Here is a 17747-nt window from a genome sequence, read left to right as displayed (position 1 = left end):
GGGTAGACCGAAGAGAAGAATTGAATTTATTTTAGTTTGCTTGTTTCAGTATATTTTCTATTGTTTAAAAATGTTTAGTTTTTATTAGTTTTAGTTTTTTATTATAATATGGGACGTATTTGTCAGGGGCAAGAGTTAAGAAGTTCAGAATAGGTATTACAATACAAACACATTGACTCGCAGTCATGTAGACATCCTAATCTCAATAAACAATGCCTCCTCATGCTTGGCTCATTTTTGGGATCAAGTCTAGTTTTTATTTTTATTTCAATTCACTATAATGTTTCACGCCTAGTTTTAGTTATCTATAATAAATTGTTATGGAGACAATACATCGTCTGGTCTAGTTGCTTTAGTGTAAACTGGCAGGGCTACAGAATGTTTTGCAAGCAGTTACAAGTTTCAACTTGTCTCATTGCAAATCTTTGGTCTGAACTATAAATCTGCATTTTAAATAGTACTTTTTCTTAAAAAATAACAATACCAGATTTTAGTGTGCAAATCAGGTATGCTTAGGTACATGACTGGTGTCAACACACCATGAAGGTAATGCCCTATCAGTCTGGAATATTATAGTGGCCCATTGTGGCTCTTGTTTATAGGAGTGGGCATTTACACATTATGTTTTCTTGACCCGTAATGATAACAACCAATAACGACTGCCCATACACCATGGCATTATAATATCAATAGCTCTATTCGCAAATGTGTACGTTGTTCTTTTTGTTCTCCTCACATAGCTCTACAAAATAAATTCACTTTCTAACTATACAGTTTATAGTAGACTGATGAAGGTATTGGAGGATGTGTTTTTTATGTTTCTAAGACCAAAACTTAAGGCAGTTTGGTGAAATTTCTGTTTTATGGTGCTGGCTGATTAAAGACCTCAGAAGGCTAAATAAGACTGAAATGCTACTTTTTTTAAATATATTGTCCAGGTCTGCCATGTTGCTGTGCTGAGCTGGAAATTGACCAAATATACACATGGGCCATTTTTAGCCCTCTAGTCCACACCATGGTATTAAAAATAACATAATCTCTTCTGTGTGACTCACATTATTCTTTATTATGTTTAATTTTATGTCACTATGTGCATATACATTTATATGTATTGTATTTGCAATGCATATGAGATCACTATAGTGAATAGATGTAGAGATGTTGTGCAAGTATTTCAGTTTGTTGATTCTGATATATAATGTATCTTCCATAATGAATGCAAATGGAAAAAAAAGCAAACCAGTAAAAAAATCTGGTCACCATATAATCCGGCCCACAGGATCCTGTGTGATGACAATACCAGCAGTGGCCCCAAGACAATCTGAGTTGAGACCCCTGCTCTAGGAGTTTGTGTTTGTTTAAAAGTGTCATTTATCATCAAAGGCCAAGAGCTACATGGCAGTATTTAACTGCTCGTGTTGTTCAAACAGGAGAAGCAAACTAGATGATCAACTTTGGAAACAAACAAAATCGCGCGCAAAAGACCGGCATAACAGCATGTTTCTCTGTGTTCAGCTTCCTTAGTTACAAACTTGCATTTGTTTTCTAATCCAGTTACAGTTCTCCCTGTCTGGGGTGTTAATAGCTGTTTCTCTAATGAGCTTAAATCTAACCACTGCTGATCCAGACAGACGGAAAATTATTTAGGGCAGTGACTGTTGGAACAAGGTTGAACGATTCTACCTGCTATTATACATTCCTGTCAGGTGAATGTATCCAGTTTCCAAGCCCTCACACAATCCAAACCTCTTCCGGGATTGCTAGGACCTACTGAACGCCTGTAAGGCTCAGACTAACCCACCTTGCCCAGGTCCCTTTTGACAGCATCTGCAATGTCTCTCCGTCTGTCTGAGATGAAGCGGAGCAGGCTCTTCAGCTGGTGGACCCTGTACTCCAGAGGTTTGGTTTTCCCTGTGTGGAAGGACTTCCTGGCCCTTTGTACAACCAGCTGCTCTCGGGACATCTTGAATAGGACATGAACAGACAGTATGAGGGCCAATGGTACCTTTCTGGTTTAATTTATGAACTATTATTCCATTAAGGACTTAAGATAACGATAAAGTTATTGTGCATGTGATGTGAATATGCTGTCGTACACCTTTCTTTTAGCAAACACTAACTGTACTGTAAAGGAGACAATGACAGCACTAGTTATAATCAACTAGCAGCAAGTCAATACCGGGCGTGTTAATAATACAGTCAGTAAGTTATATAACGTTAACAGCTAAGTTAGCTGTATTCTTTGGATGAACACATTCACCCTGGAAGCCCAGTGGCTTAGCTTGGTTGCTAACGGGCAGTGATAGCATTGGGAATGTTGTTAAATAGCGAGCTATAGCAAATATACGAACAAACATAGCAACTTTTACCTTTCAGAGTCACCACTCGTCCGCTCTAACCAGTTGTATTATCAACTATTAAGGCTAGTGGCTAACTAGTTAACGTACAAAGTTATAACGTCGTGCGGTTAGCTAGCCTACCGCCGAACGGTGTTAGCAATTGGTCTGTAGGTGTGTCAATCAAAAAAAAATAACCAATCCGCTACAAAACATAACCAGCTGAGCTCCTCCCTCCATAGCAATAACAACAACAGTTTAGCCGCAGGCTGCAGGTAACTGCGGTGAGGACGTTGTTACCACCATTACAAATATGTAACCCACCCGGTTCTGTGACCGGTGGTTGGTTAGGTTTAGGCACGAGGAGGGGGGTTAGGGCTGATTCAGAAAAAATCAGCCGGGTTAAGAATCAAATCAGTGAATCTGACAGGTCCCAGACAGAAAGGGGTAGGTCGGATTTTGATTCGCGTCTTTTCGCGCTGTTACGGTACAGCTGCTTGGAGCGACCAAAAAGGAGAAAAGCCAGCAGTAAGATATCACACATAGACATATGTGTGTATGTCGACATCACTCATCAGGATTCAAATTCAACAAATAAGTCCTTTCCATACTGGATAATTAAAGGGGAAGTCAGCTCAAATGACCATACATTATTCACTTTCTAAACCAGAGTTACGTAAATCAGCTACAATGAAAGTATACCATTCATCATTTCCTCATATTTCTACATTTACACATCCTTGACAATGTGTGTGAGAGGAGGTGATATCTGTCAGCCATTGGGAGAGGTTGTATGGATGATTAAATATGCACTATTTACACCCCATCATTTGCACACACTGCACTAACATTTGGTGTGATATGCAGCACAGAACACTGTAAACAACAGAGTAAAGAAACTATTACAACACATGCTGGATTATTTCAGGCATTTCCTTCTCTAAAGAAACACACATACTACTGACACCCACTCATATGACAGGGACAGGTCAGCTCTCTGGGTCTTTTTAATTGTTGTGATCACATTCAGCAGACAGTAGACATGAAGGTGCGTATATGTTAGCCAGACTGGGGAATGCCATACTAAAAATGTAGTTATCACAGTACGAATGGTTAGACTTTATTTCATGACAGATTAAACCACATGTTCCCTGATGCTCCAGATAATTCCAAAGCTACAGCGATTCTGAGAGAAGGTTGCTAAATGTATGAGGCATGTAATTAGTGAGGGAGTTCCTCTTCGGGCCACTTTGTTACTTTGGACTCTGCATTGCACTCTGAGTGACTTATATACCTTACTTGCTCTGAAGAGATTGTCTCATATTATTAGAGGAAAGGACTGGACTTTGTTTATGGAGCCCTCATTTAGAATCTATAAAATAATTTAGACACTGCGGTTTTTTCTCTGTCTTCAACTCTTATGTCAGCTAAGCTTTGTCTAAGATAAAGGTTCCCACTGTGGGTTGCTTAAGCTTCACAGGGGGTCACCAGAACTTCTTGATTTTAAAGGTTCAGTGTGTAACAGAAATGGAATATTATATTCATAGGTATGTTTTCATTAATGTATAATAATAAATCACCTGAATATAAGAATTGTTGTGTTTTTGTTAACTTAGAATGAGCTCCTCCGGAGTCTGCTATGTTGAACCACCATATTTCTACAGCCAGTACACAAACCAAACACTGTCTGTATATAGTAAAACCTTTTGCAAGTTTTGTGGCCGCCATTGTTTCTCCTACACATTCATAGCCCGTTCTCATTCCCAGGTCATCAAAAATTCAGATGCAAGCAGTGTCACTAAATCCTACACACTGGTCCTGAAAGGGATGTAAGAAAATGTTTCAAAAAATAAATACTGTAGGCCTATATCTTATTTTTAAAGTTTATATTATTATTTAAGATTTAAACATAATAAGAAAGCTCAGAGCCTTCACTCTGCTCGACTGATAAACAGTCTCCTCATGCATTAGAAAAGTACAGTTAAAACAACCCAATGAGCTAATAGAACAATGAGAAGTAAACACACAAAAAAGGCCTATTAAGTATGTATGATTGTTATGAATTACAAGAAATTCAAAATACATAAAAAGTTCCAAAAATGATCAGGAAAACTCCTCTCTGATGCAATATTCACAGGAAATAATCTGCTGAAATATCAGCTGTTCTCTACTGTTGTTATGCATTGAATATAATATAAAATACCCATAAAATGTCACTTAGTTTACTCAATGATAGAAAAGGGCCTCTTTAAGGGGAAAGGTTGGGAACCAATGGTCTAAGGCTTCCAATGAGTCTGTTTAAGGTAGCACAATAAAACATTAACCTCCATTGACCTCTCAACATCTGGGAAATCAACACAGAACCAAGCTTGTAAAAATAAGACACAGCAAGACGTCTTTATTTTTTCTCTTTTTAATAACAAAGACCATATTTGTGTTCCATAAAGAACAAAGAGAGACACCCCTTGGTGAGAGACACAAGTATAACATTAACATTTCTCTTTGAAAAATCGGTGCTTGGAAAGTGTTGCATTTTCAGGGTGGTGACTGACGGCGGGGGTTCCTTAAAATGCATTCAGATCAAGCTGGAGAGGCGCAAAAACAACAGGGTACATACATTCAAGATTCTAGAGGTTCTATGGGGTAAAATGCAGACTTGGTACCCATGCTTTATCTAAAACAGTCTTCAGTTACAGTCCGTAGATAAAATGGAACAGAGCAAAGATTCGGGTGGGTTTCTTTCCATCAGCTTTATTTGTCCCTCTTCACTCTGTGTGCAGTAAAAAGGCTTTGTGTGGTTCAGAGTGCTCATGACAAAGACAAGGGGGAACTGGCACCCAGATACGTCAAGGAAAAAGAACAGTACATCAGAGAGACAGGCCCACAGTCGGCTGGGTGCCTGTGAATGCATTTATACACATTTTTACACAGAGAAAGAATGTATTCACACCTGTACAGAGGAGTAGGCCTACGTCTGCTTTCAGAAGAAGAAGGCATCTCCTTTTCCATCGTAACCTGTATATTACTGGCCTTAATGCACACCTGGCAAGTGCACGTGTGTATATATACACTCAAACATACATACAGTACATACACCGTTGGGAGCACAGCAGACGACTTGAAGGGAGGCAGAGGGACTGAGTAGATGCTAGGCAGTGCAGATTGTGACAAAATCAAGTATCACAAAATTTTGGAAAATGAGAATGAAATCTGAAGACATCACGCTCATTTCAGAAAATTTCATAAGACCCACTGAACAAATGTGTGTGTCTTGATCTTAACAACGAACAGTCCTGGTAGAAAGAGTTTTCTGGAAAGTTTTGGAGCTGCCACGAGTTTTATTTTATTCTTTGGCACACCCCTGTTGTGCCAAAATAGGTTTCCTTATCAAACCCTTGGCAGACATGAATAAAACGTATCAAATTCATCTATGTACATATAAAGAATTGTGCTCTTTGACTGACAGGCAGGGCCATCTGATGGTATCATCAACGCCCCCTAAAAACTCAAACTGTGATCTCACACGCACTCACTCCCCTCCCAAAAAAGAGGGGAAAGGAATCATCACATGCACCACATACAAATATATACAAGTTTGCAAACATCAAGTTTTGTTAAAAAAATTAGCTACAGATATTGACAGAACATAAAAAGCTGTAGTATTTTAGTAAAATGAAACTTATTATTAAGGTAACATGTCAAGTAATATGACCATTCACAATTAACTCCATCAGGGTTTAAAGAGGACTCCTGATTGGTTGTTCAGCACTGCAGTGGAGGCCGGAGTAGGGCCCGCCGCCACTGCAGAGGATCTCAAGTTCTGCTTTTCTTCGGAATATCCAAGCCTACACACCAACCTAAATCCACCTAAACCCCTCCTCACTCTGAGAGGCAAAATCAACAAGTCACCACGGCTCTGATACATTCCTGTAAAACTAAACAACAAGGAAAACAATGGGACAAATGTCTGTCGATTTTTCTGTTCCTAAGTGCAAAATGAAGTTAGTACAAGCCGATCAAAGCTTCACAGCTCGATAAATGACGGTTTGATGGCATCTGCCTTAAAATGGCTACATTCTAACTGTAGCCCATTTGTCCATATGCCAGACACAACTACTGTATCTGGAATTAAGGGGATATTCCACCATGTAGCATTACACTTCCATAAAGTTGCAGAACATGCGAAAGACCTATTAAATTAAAAATCATCATCATAAATTATCGAGGAGATAACAGCACTTATGATGTGATCTGGTTTACAATCTCAGATTTCCAGGTGTAAAATGTGGAGGTGTGGCCCTTTAAATGTATCAATTAAATCAGCTAACAAGAGAACAGATCTAGCTGAGCTGTAGCCAGTTTGTCTTGGCTGTCCCAAGTTCCCCAGGTTGGCCTTATGGGAAACGTATGCAGTCTGTAGACTTATTGATCATCCACACAGAGCGGGAAAGTTTCGAAGATGGGAGGTGATTAGTTAACCCTTCCACAGCCTTCAACTTTCTGCCTTCAGAACTTGTACAGATATACGTCTCCTCCTCTCAATCCACAATAAAGTGCTTGAGCTAACAACACATGAGAAAAATAAAAAAGCAATTACAAATCTACAGGTTCCTTTGCTCACATGGCTGTCTGCTTTCTGTAACAGGAGTTTGTGTTTCTTGTAAAAGTTCATGTTGTTTCTGAGTCTCATCTGTTACAGTGATCGGCGGTAAGTCTTTTGCTAATTTCTTCCGTTTCCTTCCACTCAGATACTTGAGGTTTTCAAGACAGGCAGGAGACTCAAACATCTGTGTTCTTCTGAACCAATAAATAAGAACAATAACAACTTAAAACACAGAGTAAATAACCACTGATATCACATAGTAAGCAGGATTTTAAAAAGATGAACTGTGTCATGGGGAGCTCAAGTCTCTTGAAGCCCGCACAGTCTCATAGCCCTGTCCATCCTCTTCTTCTTCTGGTAAAAAAACAAATGATATCCTGAAAGATGGACATTAGTTTTTATATTATATATATATATATATATATATATATATATATATATATTTATTTATATGTTGATCAGGTGGGTTTCCACCATTATAGCGTAAGAAAAAAAAGGATGCACTTGAAGTGCATGCATTATGTCCACATCCGGTTTCAGCCTTTTGTTTCTGGATCCGTTGTCATCTTTGGTTGTAAATTCGTGCATCAGTTGCTTGTCACAGTTCAGTCCGTGATGCAGCCAGTAAAACTAACCGACGATAAATACAGATGAAACCTATCAAATGAAAAGTGCTTGAACTGCTACAGGAGGGAACAGCGGCTTTGTGAGGATGGTAGTCAACAGTCTGAGGACGTGGTCCCTCTGTGTGTGTGCGTGTGTGTAAGGGCTGCTACTCGTACAGTGTGACAGTGCAGTAGCAGAGGGCTGAGATCCTGCGGTCCACGCTGGCCTTGTCTGCAGGAAAAATACACAAAACAACAATATATTAATAGAAGTCGATAAAGCAAACACTTAAATAATAATAAATAATAAAATATAGGTTTTAGACAGACCACAGCTCTGCTGGGCCTCATGCACAAACATTTTCATATATTCTTATCCTAAACCTGTCTTACTTTTGTCTGAGGTTTGCTCAGTGTTACCAGTCAGATTCAGCAAACTCTCTTAACTGAACAGTCTTTGTAAATCACTTGTTCCTACCAATCAGTGATTTGAATTTATTGATAGGGACAATGCAATGTAATATAGTTCCAATACAAGCCATGAATCTGATGTGCTGCACAGAGAGTTTATAGCTATTGCTCATGTTGAACCCTTGCCCCTCGGGCTTTTACATGTACATCACAAAATACACAGCAGATATGATAATACAATAAAATTACATGCATGAGGCCCATTGTGTAACACTGTGAGAGTGTGCATGTGTCTCCTGAGATAGTACTTACACTTAACCACATTCTCAATGTCAGTGGGGTCCTGCAGGATCTTGGACAGGCCATCCAGCAGCATGGCGGCCTTGCTGTAGCGATAGGCTATGTCCTCTGTCTGCTTGAACATCTCATCCAGAGCTGCTGACTGAACCTAACACACACACACACACACACAGCATTGCTTCAGGCTGACCAGTATAGATATTGCTTTGAAAAACCTGGTGGAAATGATGAGAATCTATGCCAGATTAAATTCCCTTTATCCCTTTAAACCCAGAAGATGTTTTGTGTTTCAGTGCTGTGTATGTGAGACTCACCATCTCCACAGCGTGATTGTAGATGAGCTTCTCTGCGGTGACGCTGTTGATCTCGTCCACAAAGCGCTGCTTGTCAGAGAAGAAGTGGTTGAGTTTGTCAGTCAGCCGCCGGCAGAGGGAGATGCAGCTTTTGTAACGCTCATTCAAATTCTTGACCACTGAGAGAAGACGGGGAGAGGGATTAGTATTTTTTTTGCAGAAGCATGTATTTCAGACATATTTCTCTTCCTATTAAGTACACATACTACTACATAACAACAGCATCTTTCTCCTGCTGAAAAAGAGGGTGACGGCAGAATTCCTCCCTTTTCTCACCTACAGTTTCTAGTTTAATGCACTGGTCATTACTGGGAGATGATGATTGAAATGTCCTTACCCTGTTTGACGGCAGTGGATGGATTGAGCTTGGCTGATTTAATCTGAGCCTTGGCCAGATGGAGGGAGGAAGCCAGGAGCTGTGCTGCCTTCATGTAGAGCACCAACTGCTCCACCTGCCTGTAGAGGGCAACACAACCACAGTATATCAGACAGATGGAAAAGCTTCAGCACTGCAGCAACTCCACTAAACAAAGGGCCTCCTCAGACTACGTGCTATTATTAACTGCATGACATTATTATAAAGTCAGACTAGACCTGAGTCATTCCTTACCCCCACTCTTTGCTGAGTTGGCTGATCTGGTCCACAACCACGCTGTCCTGGGGAGGGTAGAGGGAGGCGGCCGACACGCCAAGCTCCGTCCCTCCGGCTCGAACCGCCGCCATCTCCAGGACGCAGTCGGTAAATGAAAGCATCATCCGTAGGTGCATCAGGGTGTCTGTGTGCTCACGCTGGAGGAAAGTTAAAAAAGAATACCAGTTATTCCTGAATTGATCAATTTACCTCTTAAAAGATGAGAAATAGACACCAAACTCCCCCTCACCTCCATGAGGGTCTCCTCAGGCAGCTCAGGGGCTTCGAATGTGATGAATCCCTCCAAGCTGGGAGGTGAGGTCCCATAGGGGACATAGCGCAGACTGCTGGGTGCCCCGTCCGACCCGGGGACAATCTGCCCGCCAGCAAAACCTCCTGGAGGAGAGCAGCCCATGGCCATGCCTGGTGGAGATCCGACATACACGCGACCACTGGTGGAGCACAGGGAGCCGGCTGAGCTGTTGGAGCCCACTGAGGTGGTGCGTGGTCGTGTGCCCAAATGGCTGCAGGTAGGAGGAGTGCTGCTGTTAGGAGGTGAGCCCACGGTGAAAAGGACAGTACGGGGACTCGCTGACCCGCCCTGAGCCAGCCCACATGGACCTGCAGGGGCTTTGGGAAGAGGAAATGTAGCTGATTATTTCTCTGTCATACACAAGTTTAAATGAAGCATCATAGCTATAAAAAAAAAAATGCAGGAACAGCACCTGTCTGACTAAATGAGTGAACTAAGGCAACCTGTGGTAATTAACACTGTCTATTGTGTTTGCAGCAGTGTGCCCATACCTGTGTCCATGGGTCGCTCTGTGTTCAAGCTGTCAGTGCTGCCCTGATAGGCCTGTCCACCCAGAGTGATTCTGATTGGCTGCTCAGACAGACGACCCGTACTAACAGACCTGGAGGGAACCACAGATAACGCAATGTGGGGGAGGGGGGTTAACACACAGATTCTTGACATTTCACCTTTTACATCATTCTTACAATGTTCCCATTACGTTTGAAAATGTAAATATGCATGAAGGGAGTTAGATATCAAGGGTCAGTTTAGAAGCATTTAATGTCGGACCCAGAACTGTGTAATCTGAAACAGATTTTATTTTTAATTTCTGTTCTCAATTCAGTTTAGTTTCATTGAGTTTTTATTAGTTTCAGTGTTAGTTATAGTTGTTCTAAATTATAATATGGGGGGTATTTGTTAGGGGCAACAGTTAGTTACAATAGAGATACATTGACTCCCAGTCATGCAGACATCCCATTCTCAATAAATATAATGCTTCCTCATGCAAATTTTACCGAACAGACTAAAAAACAAGACATTTCCTTTGTATTTTTGATGTAGTTAGTTTTGTAAGTACACAATATTGTTTGGGGTAGGTTTTGGAGGTTTTTTCTGTTTGTTTCAGTTAACCAAAATGTTTTTTCAAACAAAATGTAGCCAGTGCTCCATTTAAACCCAGCAAAATGAATCAAGATAATAAAATGACATTTGCGTCCAGTCCAACGTGTCACATTAGATTTCATTCAGTTGATGGGCTACATAGCTATGAGTGTACTACTGATTAACTGTACAATACATTCTGTGTGCAAAAACCTGAAGAGCACCATGTCACATCTTATTTAGAGAACGACCAGACCAGAACAGAACAGATTAAATCTGTCTAACAAGCTTAGATGAAACCAAAAGAAAAGTGATGTAGTTCTGTGTAAGAGGACATGTGTCTTTCAGTGAGTCCTACCTGCCAAACGTCCTGCTGGCCTCGGGGGCAGCTGGGCGCCCGGTCAGGTACGGACTGCAGTGGTGGGCACAGATATCCCGAGCATCTGCCAATGTCTTGGTGGGGACGGGACTGTCTGCCAGCGCCATCAAGTTACAGGACGCCTGCGTTTTGGGGATTTTGAACGGTGTCGAAATGGTCTGAATGGAAATAAATAAAATACTTTAACAAATTATATTTTTGTTGATTTGGTATTGACCATCTACACACCCAACACTTGCACTGACCTTAGTTGGGGAGCCGATGATGGTGGGCAGTGGAGACTTCTGCAGCCAGTCAGACGTGCGGGGGGAGGAGCCCAGGAGCTTGGTGGGGGAGGAGCCGAGGTTGGCCGGTCGGCCAAGCTGAGGGGAGTGGCTGCAGGAGGAGGAGGAGGGCTGAACAGGGTCCGATAACTGCTTGTGAAGTTTCTGCCTGGTCTGGTAGACCTCGGTGAGGGTTGGGGAGCTTTGGAGCCGAGCCCCCAGGAGCTGAGAGGATGGGACGGGAGAACCTAGAGAGGGTAAAGGGAATGGATTCGAATCAGTTTAAAAAATGCAGCAGGGAGTGATGCTGCACGTGACTATTTCTACCCATCCAACAAAAGTAAAACAGCCCTGAGACTTTCCAGAGAGACTATCCATTGGTCATAAAGTCTGCTTGTTTGTGTCAGTTTCCAAATAGGGGACAAAGTACTGCTCTCTGTCTGGCTGAGGCCTCATTTCAGACAGTAAACTGTAACTTCCCTCTTGGTCACCATGACAGCAAACCTCTTGACACAAACAGTGAAGAAGTTTTAAGATGTCTGCAGTGTTAATATAACAGCAGCGTCAGATACTTTTAAGAAGACCTTGACTCATGGTGACTCATGCACTTTGTCAATAATCAAGTCATGACACACAGGAGAGAATCATAACAACTCCAAACTGCAGTAAATGCTAATACTGCCGACTTTAAATGGGGCTGTACTGTTTAGTTGTTAGTGTTCTATTAATTTTTTTTTGCACATTGTAATCCATACTTTGCTTCTTTGTATCCATATGGTACATCCTAGTAGTTGTTATTTGTGGGTGCATTTGCTAAATTCCAATTTATGCTCCGCTGTTCTTTCATATTAACCAATAACCATGTCGCTGTTTCGACAACCCATATGAACAAGCTGGCACAGTAAGATGCGAGTTAACCCAGTGAACAGGCCACGTAGAGGGCAGTTGAACTGACCTCCTGAGGAGCTGCGGCTGCGAGGCTCATGGTTCTGCAGGTGGCAGCAGCAGTGACCCAGCTGCTCAGGGATGGTTCCCACTACAAACACAAACAAGTTATTTTCATTGGGACCAAGTCCAATTCATGTCTTGGAGGTGTTATTAAAAAGCCTGATGTGCTTGGGGACATGTCGGGACATGTCCTTACCAAGAGGTGAGGGGGAGTAGGGCCGGGAGCTGCCAGTGGAGAGACGCCTGCCTACTGTCTGAGGGACGTCTGCAGAGCTGGGGGACCCTGAGCCCACCTTGGGAAACCCCATAGGACTAGTGTTGGAGCGCCTCACTGTGCCAGACCTAGAAGACACAAACACAGATCAGAAAAAACATGAAATACATAGACTATAGTAAGTCATTCCGTTTTCAGGGCCATGAGAAAAATGCCTTATTTAACACTAAACCAATCCAAAGTGTTAATAAATAAATAAATAAAATTCTTGGCTTCATCAAAGATTCAGTTATTCCACTTCCCTCTCCCAAATGACTTATTTTTTTCCCCTTTTGGCTAATTTCAACCAGTTTTGCCAGTTAGTAAATACTTGATGGCTGCTGAGACAACCCATTACTGCTGCAAGTACTGTACGAGACCTCAGCACAGTTTTGAGTCACACAGCAACGGAAGCATGTGTGGGAGCATTTGCTGTGCAGATTGCTCATTTCAAAGCTATCACACAAAATATTTGCTACAACTGCAGAGTTGCAGTATGTTGTGGGAACTCGTGAGATACACTACATCATCTGAGGTATGTGAAAAGTCAAATGTCCTGAATACAACTGCAGAAGGTACAGATTTTATTAAAGATGCCCTGTTAAGTTTGTATGTAAACATAACTTTTATTCGTTTACAGGGAGTGTTTATCCCTGAGGTCTAACAAACTAACTAAATGCATCTCCTCCCCCATTAAATACTTGCAAAGGAGATTTTTTTAATGTGCTACATCCATGTTCGAAAGCTAAAAGTTTTCTCCTTTCTTGCCTTTGTTTGTACATTGCTATGTTTGTGTGTTGCCCCTCAATCAGTCAAACAACTGAAACCAGCAGCAAGAATGTTGGCAACATATCTAAAAATGGGGACCCACTAATCAAAACATTACTCCATAGTGCTACTAATGGTCAAAAACTCCACAGGGAACCTCTAATTTGTCCCCACCTGCATGTGGCAGGCAAACTGCGCTTATCTGTTACATTTAGAAGGTAAAAAATATTGCAGGTGCACAAAGCACAACATACTAAGAGCTCAACACAAATCACATTACGTCCTTCTTCTGGTTTCCAGCGTTATGATGATGTCTTCTTGTGAAATTGGAGCAAAATTACACATTACACAGTAAATGAAGTTCTACCTGTCACATTCCTTGCTCCTTAAAGTGAGAATAACAATACCAACGCATTAACAAGGGCTTCTGATAGGTCAAAGGGACAGAGTGTCACAGCTCTAATCCTCCCAGAACAGACTGATGAGACAGGACGGCTACAGAGTGGGACAGCTAAGCAAAGGAGCACAGCTAGGGTGAGAGGGTGGTTAGAGGGACATTGTCTGTCCTTCAGAATCTAAACTCCCATGGGTGTACACAGAGGTCGTTTGAACAAGCTGCTACTAGAGAACCATTAAGCAAATCCTCATCTTTAGAGCTACAGTCACCACAGAAAGAATTTAATGACAAATGACAAAGCCAGCAACCACCAGATGAACACAAAAGCCAGCTCAGTAACCCTCTTAAATAATAAACACATTAGCAATACAATACAGCTGATTACAGTACCTCCTCTGTTCTCCTTTTTTCAGACTGTATATAACAACAGAGCTAATCTTCCTGTGAAACAAGGTGCCACCCTTCTTTCTTCCTCTGCCTTCCAATCTGCTTTGTCTTCACATAATGCCGCCAACAATCCCTCCCAGCAACAGGTTGGGAGGCCACAAACTCAAGCAGGCACTTAGCTGATGTAATTTCAGTGAAACTTTATGGCTGATGAAATAATGGCCCGGGTTTTCAATGTCTTGCCTGAAGGTTCACTCCCAAAAGGTGCGTGAAAAATTAATCACAAGTTGACTTTGACAAACAGCTGCCCATTCCAGGTGTTTCACTACTAATCACTTAAAAAACCTATAAATTATGCAGAGTTAAGTCAGAACCATCCAGCAAGCAAATGCACTTCCTTCACGCTCAGACCCAGCAGAGGTGGCTCTTACCTGGGGGAGCTGTACAGCGTGGTGGTCGGGCTGCTGGAGAGGTTCTGCTTGATGCGCTGGTAGTTTCTGATCTGGGTGGGAACTGGGATCGGGGTGGTCTCAGCCCGTGGGGACACCATGGGCGTCTGTCCCGAGGTGGGCTGCGGCTGCCTATAGGGGAAGATCGGGGAGACGAGGGCTGTTAGTAAGTCTGCTGGAAGCTGCTGCTGCTTCCATATCCACAGGACATCTTCAGGAGTGTCAACACCCATAAAAACTGAAATCTCCACAAGGCTACTGCTTGTGTAATAAGGAGAAGCTTTGTTTCTACAGCCTCGGGTTCTTTGTTTACTTCAGTGTGGAGGCAGGTTGAGAAAAAGTTTAGCCTGGCTGATCATGAGGGCGGAGTCAGTGAGGGGAAAAAAAAGGGGGCCAGGCTTCCATGTAAACACAGAGACAGAACCAATCAGCTTTAAGCTCAGTCTGCAGGGGGCAGGGCAGGGGGCAGGGCAGAAGGCTGGGCTGGCCAATGGCACGTGTGAGGCAGGGCCTCTGTGTTCAGCAGACACAGGAGGGGAAGTGCAAAGAGACACAGCTCATTTGCATTCTTTTGTTATTCCAGAAGAGACAAAATGTTCTCGAACATAAAGTCATGACCCAATCACCTGCAGAGGGCCTTTGCCTACATATAGAAAGCAAAAAAAGAGGAGGAGATGAGGAAATGGCCGTTGGAGAGCGGTACCAGTTGGAAACCAGTATTATGTAATTATGTGAAGCCTGGGAGGGTCTAGAAGGGAGAGAGGGGGACACGTGAGAAAAAGACTAGTCCAGACAAAGAACCACAGAGCAGCTGCTTTGTTGGGTTCCTGCAATTCTGCGATATAAACGTGAGCACGTGCTGTTCTCCACACACTTAACACCATCAAGAAGACATTTGATACAGTAACCCATGATGGAGGCTTTCTATTTTTCTCCAGGTTGCTGAAAGCTTTATTAATCCCAACCGAGGCTTAATATGGAGAGGAAAGCTGTGTGTTGTTGTCCCCTTGTTAAAGAGAAAGAGAATTTGTAGGTCAGCGAACAGCTGCTTTTTAAAAGGAGGCAAGAGTGAAAAGAGGAGAGAGAGGAGAGACTCACTCTCAAAGTCAGTTGCCTCTCCACTGACCTGGTTTTTACCAAGCAGCCCCGGAGAGGGGGATGGGATCAAACAATTCCAGCCCCTTTCTTTTTCATAATTTGTCACTTGTGTTTCTCGTCATTCAATATAAGGGAATTCCCCACATTCCAATTGTCTCTCTTTGCTGCCCTGCTTTCTTTACAATGCTCATCTCTCCAGACATCCTGCTCTTCTCTCCATCTCCCCCCAAGCCCTCCCTCTATCTCCTTCCTCAACTCCAATCAATTTAGAACACACAGAGTGCAGAGGATAAACAGGGCTATGATTTAGGAGCTCGTCAAGAGTGTGGCTGATGTTACTAAATTGCAAGGGACAACTGTAATGAATTAAAAATTGGTTTCTCCTGTGTCAATGGTTAACTAATGTATGTAAGCAGTAAAGAGTTATCGCTATGGAGAAAGCCATTAAGAGGACAGAGGGAGGGAGTAAAAAAGCTGGCAGCGTGAACGGTCGGTTAGAGGAAGATGAGACGGAACAGCAACAACAGATAAAACAGAGAGAGCGCCACAGAAAAGGGAACAGAGAGAGGAGAGGACGGTTTTGGTTGAGGCTGTTTACACAGGCAAACAGGAAAGCAGGAAGGTAGAAGAAGCTTGTTTGTTTGGTACAGACCCCAACAAATGTTACATCATCACGATTTGAAATGAAAATTGGGATGCAAAAATTATCATTCCCACTAATAATCCCATAATTAGGGGATGCACCGATACAGCCGCAGACATCGGTATCGGCCGATGTTCACTTTGTTGACTTGCATCGGCCTATCTGCAAATAAGAGGGCATTCACTGATGTCAGTGGATGTTTATCTCTAGTGTTGCATCAATTTTGCACTGGTTAAATGTGGTTTTGGTTATTTCCAACTTGGATATTAATAGAAATAATCCCCTCAGTTTTACTCTGCAACTCTGCATCTCACATCTTGGATGAGAAGAGAAATAGACTGAGCTGCAAGAAGACAGAGATGCTTATATGTGTAGATTTCTTTGTTTCTTTGTCTCTTTGGCACAAAAGGGCAAATAAATAACAACAACAAAAACATTGGTATCAGCCCAGAATTTCAAAATAATTGCAATATGATTTTTTTAAACTATATTTTGCAGCTCAACATCCTACTAACAAATATTGTGTGTGTATCTAAAGCCGGACATATCCTCTTCCTTTGTGCCAAAGAGCTCCATTATTGTCCAAAACACATCAATGAGCCACACCGCTGCAGTGAGTGACACATTGCTTCATTACCACACTGTCCTTTATTTAACTAACACAGTGTTAGTTAAATAAACAGTGTTAGCTTCCCTGGTTAAATACAGTGACATTTCCCTGCTGTGCCATGTTCTGCCCATTTAAAGTTTCTGAACTAACTGCTGGACATGAGGTTGAACTGTGTATGGTGAGTAGTATTGTAGTAGAGGTAAATTCTACTAACAGGAGTTAAATCTGAAGATAAAGAGGTCAGTAAATGGTGCAGTGCTAAGAGAACGCAGCTGCAGTACATGTGAGCGTGTTTTGATCTTTTAGTACACAGCTGAGGCACAGTAATAACAGTCACAGTCAGTTATTGCAGCCAAGTCTATTCTTATCCCACAGCCCTCGGTGGGTCAGGTTCTTTATTTAGCACAGCACCACCTTGTTGTTTGGCTCAACATCTGATTCATAAGTCACTAATTGTGCAGATCTGGAGGTGGGCAGAAGAATTCACTCAAGACAAATGAGACAGTGAGTTTGTGTGATATCTGGTGTGAAGCTGAGAAGAGGGTGGTCAGAGAGACAGAAATAGTGAGACAAAGAAAGCCTCAATGACACAAAAACACATTAAGAATAGAGATGACCTTAGACACATACACATGAACTCAAGGCTGTGTGTGAAATGGAATCTGACTCACAGCGTCATGTCATGCTTCCATTGCATAGTCAGTCTATTTTTTAATCTGACTCTTGTCAACATCCAGTTCACACCCCATGAACTGTATCTGATATGTTAGCAACGCTGGGTTACATTTCGCATTTCAACAAGAATACAGCATCTGCAGCATTCAAAGAAAAAATTAGAATTTTATATAAGAACAAAATATTACACCAACTTTTGGTGAGGAAAATGGCCTCCGGACACCAACCCGATTATTGGCCGT

General features: G+C 42.1%; 2 protein-coding genes across 3 annotated transcripts in view; both read right to left on the bottom strand.

The window, feature by feature from the left end:
• LOC118341951 (aldehyde dehydrogenase family 3 member A2-like) overlaps positions 1–2519 on the bottom strand; it is an 11308-nt gene extending 8789 nt beyond the window's left edge. For both annotated transcript variants that reach the window (XM_035680374.1, XM_035680373.1), the window contains exons 1-2: positions 2370–2519; positions 1802–1963 (exon numbers count right to left, since the gene is read on the bottom strand). In XM_035680374.1, the coding sequence (XP_035536267.1) occupies positions 1802–1963 (162 nt within the window). In that variant the 5' untranslated portion in view covers positions 2370–2519. The remainder of the gene's footprint in view (positions 1–1801; positions 1964–2369) is intronic.
• A 4862-nt stretch (positions 2520–7381) lies between these two features.
• Positions 7382–17747, bottom strand: part of ulk2 (unc-51 like autophagy activating kinase 2) — a 35510-nt gene continuing 25144 nt past the window's right edge. The window contains exons 15-26 of the mRNA XM_035679565.1: positions 14462–14611; positions 12422–12567; positions 12233–12313; positions 11260–11525; positions 10994–11172; positions 10044–10153; positions 9490–9869; positions 9219–9397; positions 8946–9064; positions 8570–8727; positions 8268–8403; positions 7382–7776 (exon numbers count right to left, since the gene is read on the bottom strand). Coding sequence (XP_035535458.1) covers positions 7712–7776; positions 8268–8403; positions 8570–8727; positions 8946–9064; positions 9219–9397; positions 9490–9869; positions 10044–10153; positions 10994–11172; positions 11260–11525; positions 12233–12313; positions 12422–12567; positions 14462–14611 — 1969 coding nt within the window. The 3' untranslated portion in view covers positions 7382–7711. The remainder of the gene's footprint in view (positions 7777–8267; positions 8404–8569; positions 8728–8945; positions 9065–9218; positions 9398–9489; positions 9870–10043; positions 10154–10993; positions 11173–11259; positions 11526–12232; positions 12314–12421; positions 12568–14461; positions 14612–17747) is intronic.

This window comes from Morone saxatilis, unplaced genomic scaffold, assembly GCF_004916995.1.
Source record: "Morone saxatilis isolate NCDOM2014 unplaced genomic scaffold, NCSU_SB_2.0 Contig8, whole genome shotgun sequence".
Lineage (NCBI taxonomy): Eukaryota > Metazoa > Chordata > Actinopteri > Moronidae > Morone > Morone saxatilis.
This window is presented reverse-complemented; position numbering and strand designations above follow the sequence as displayed.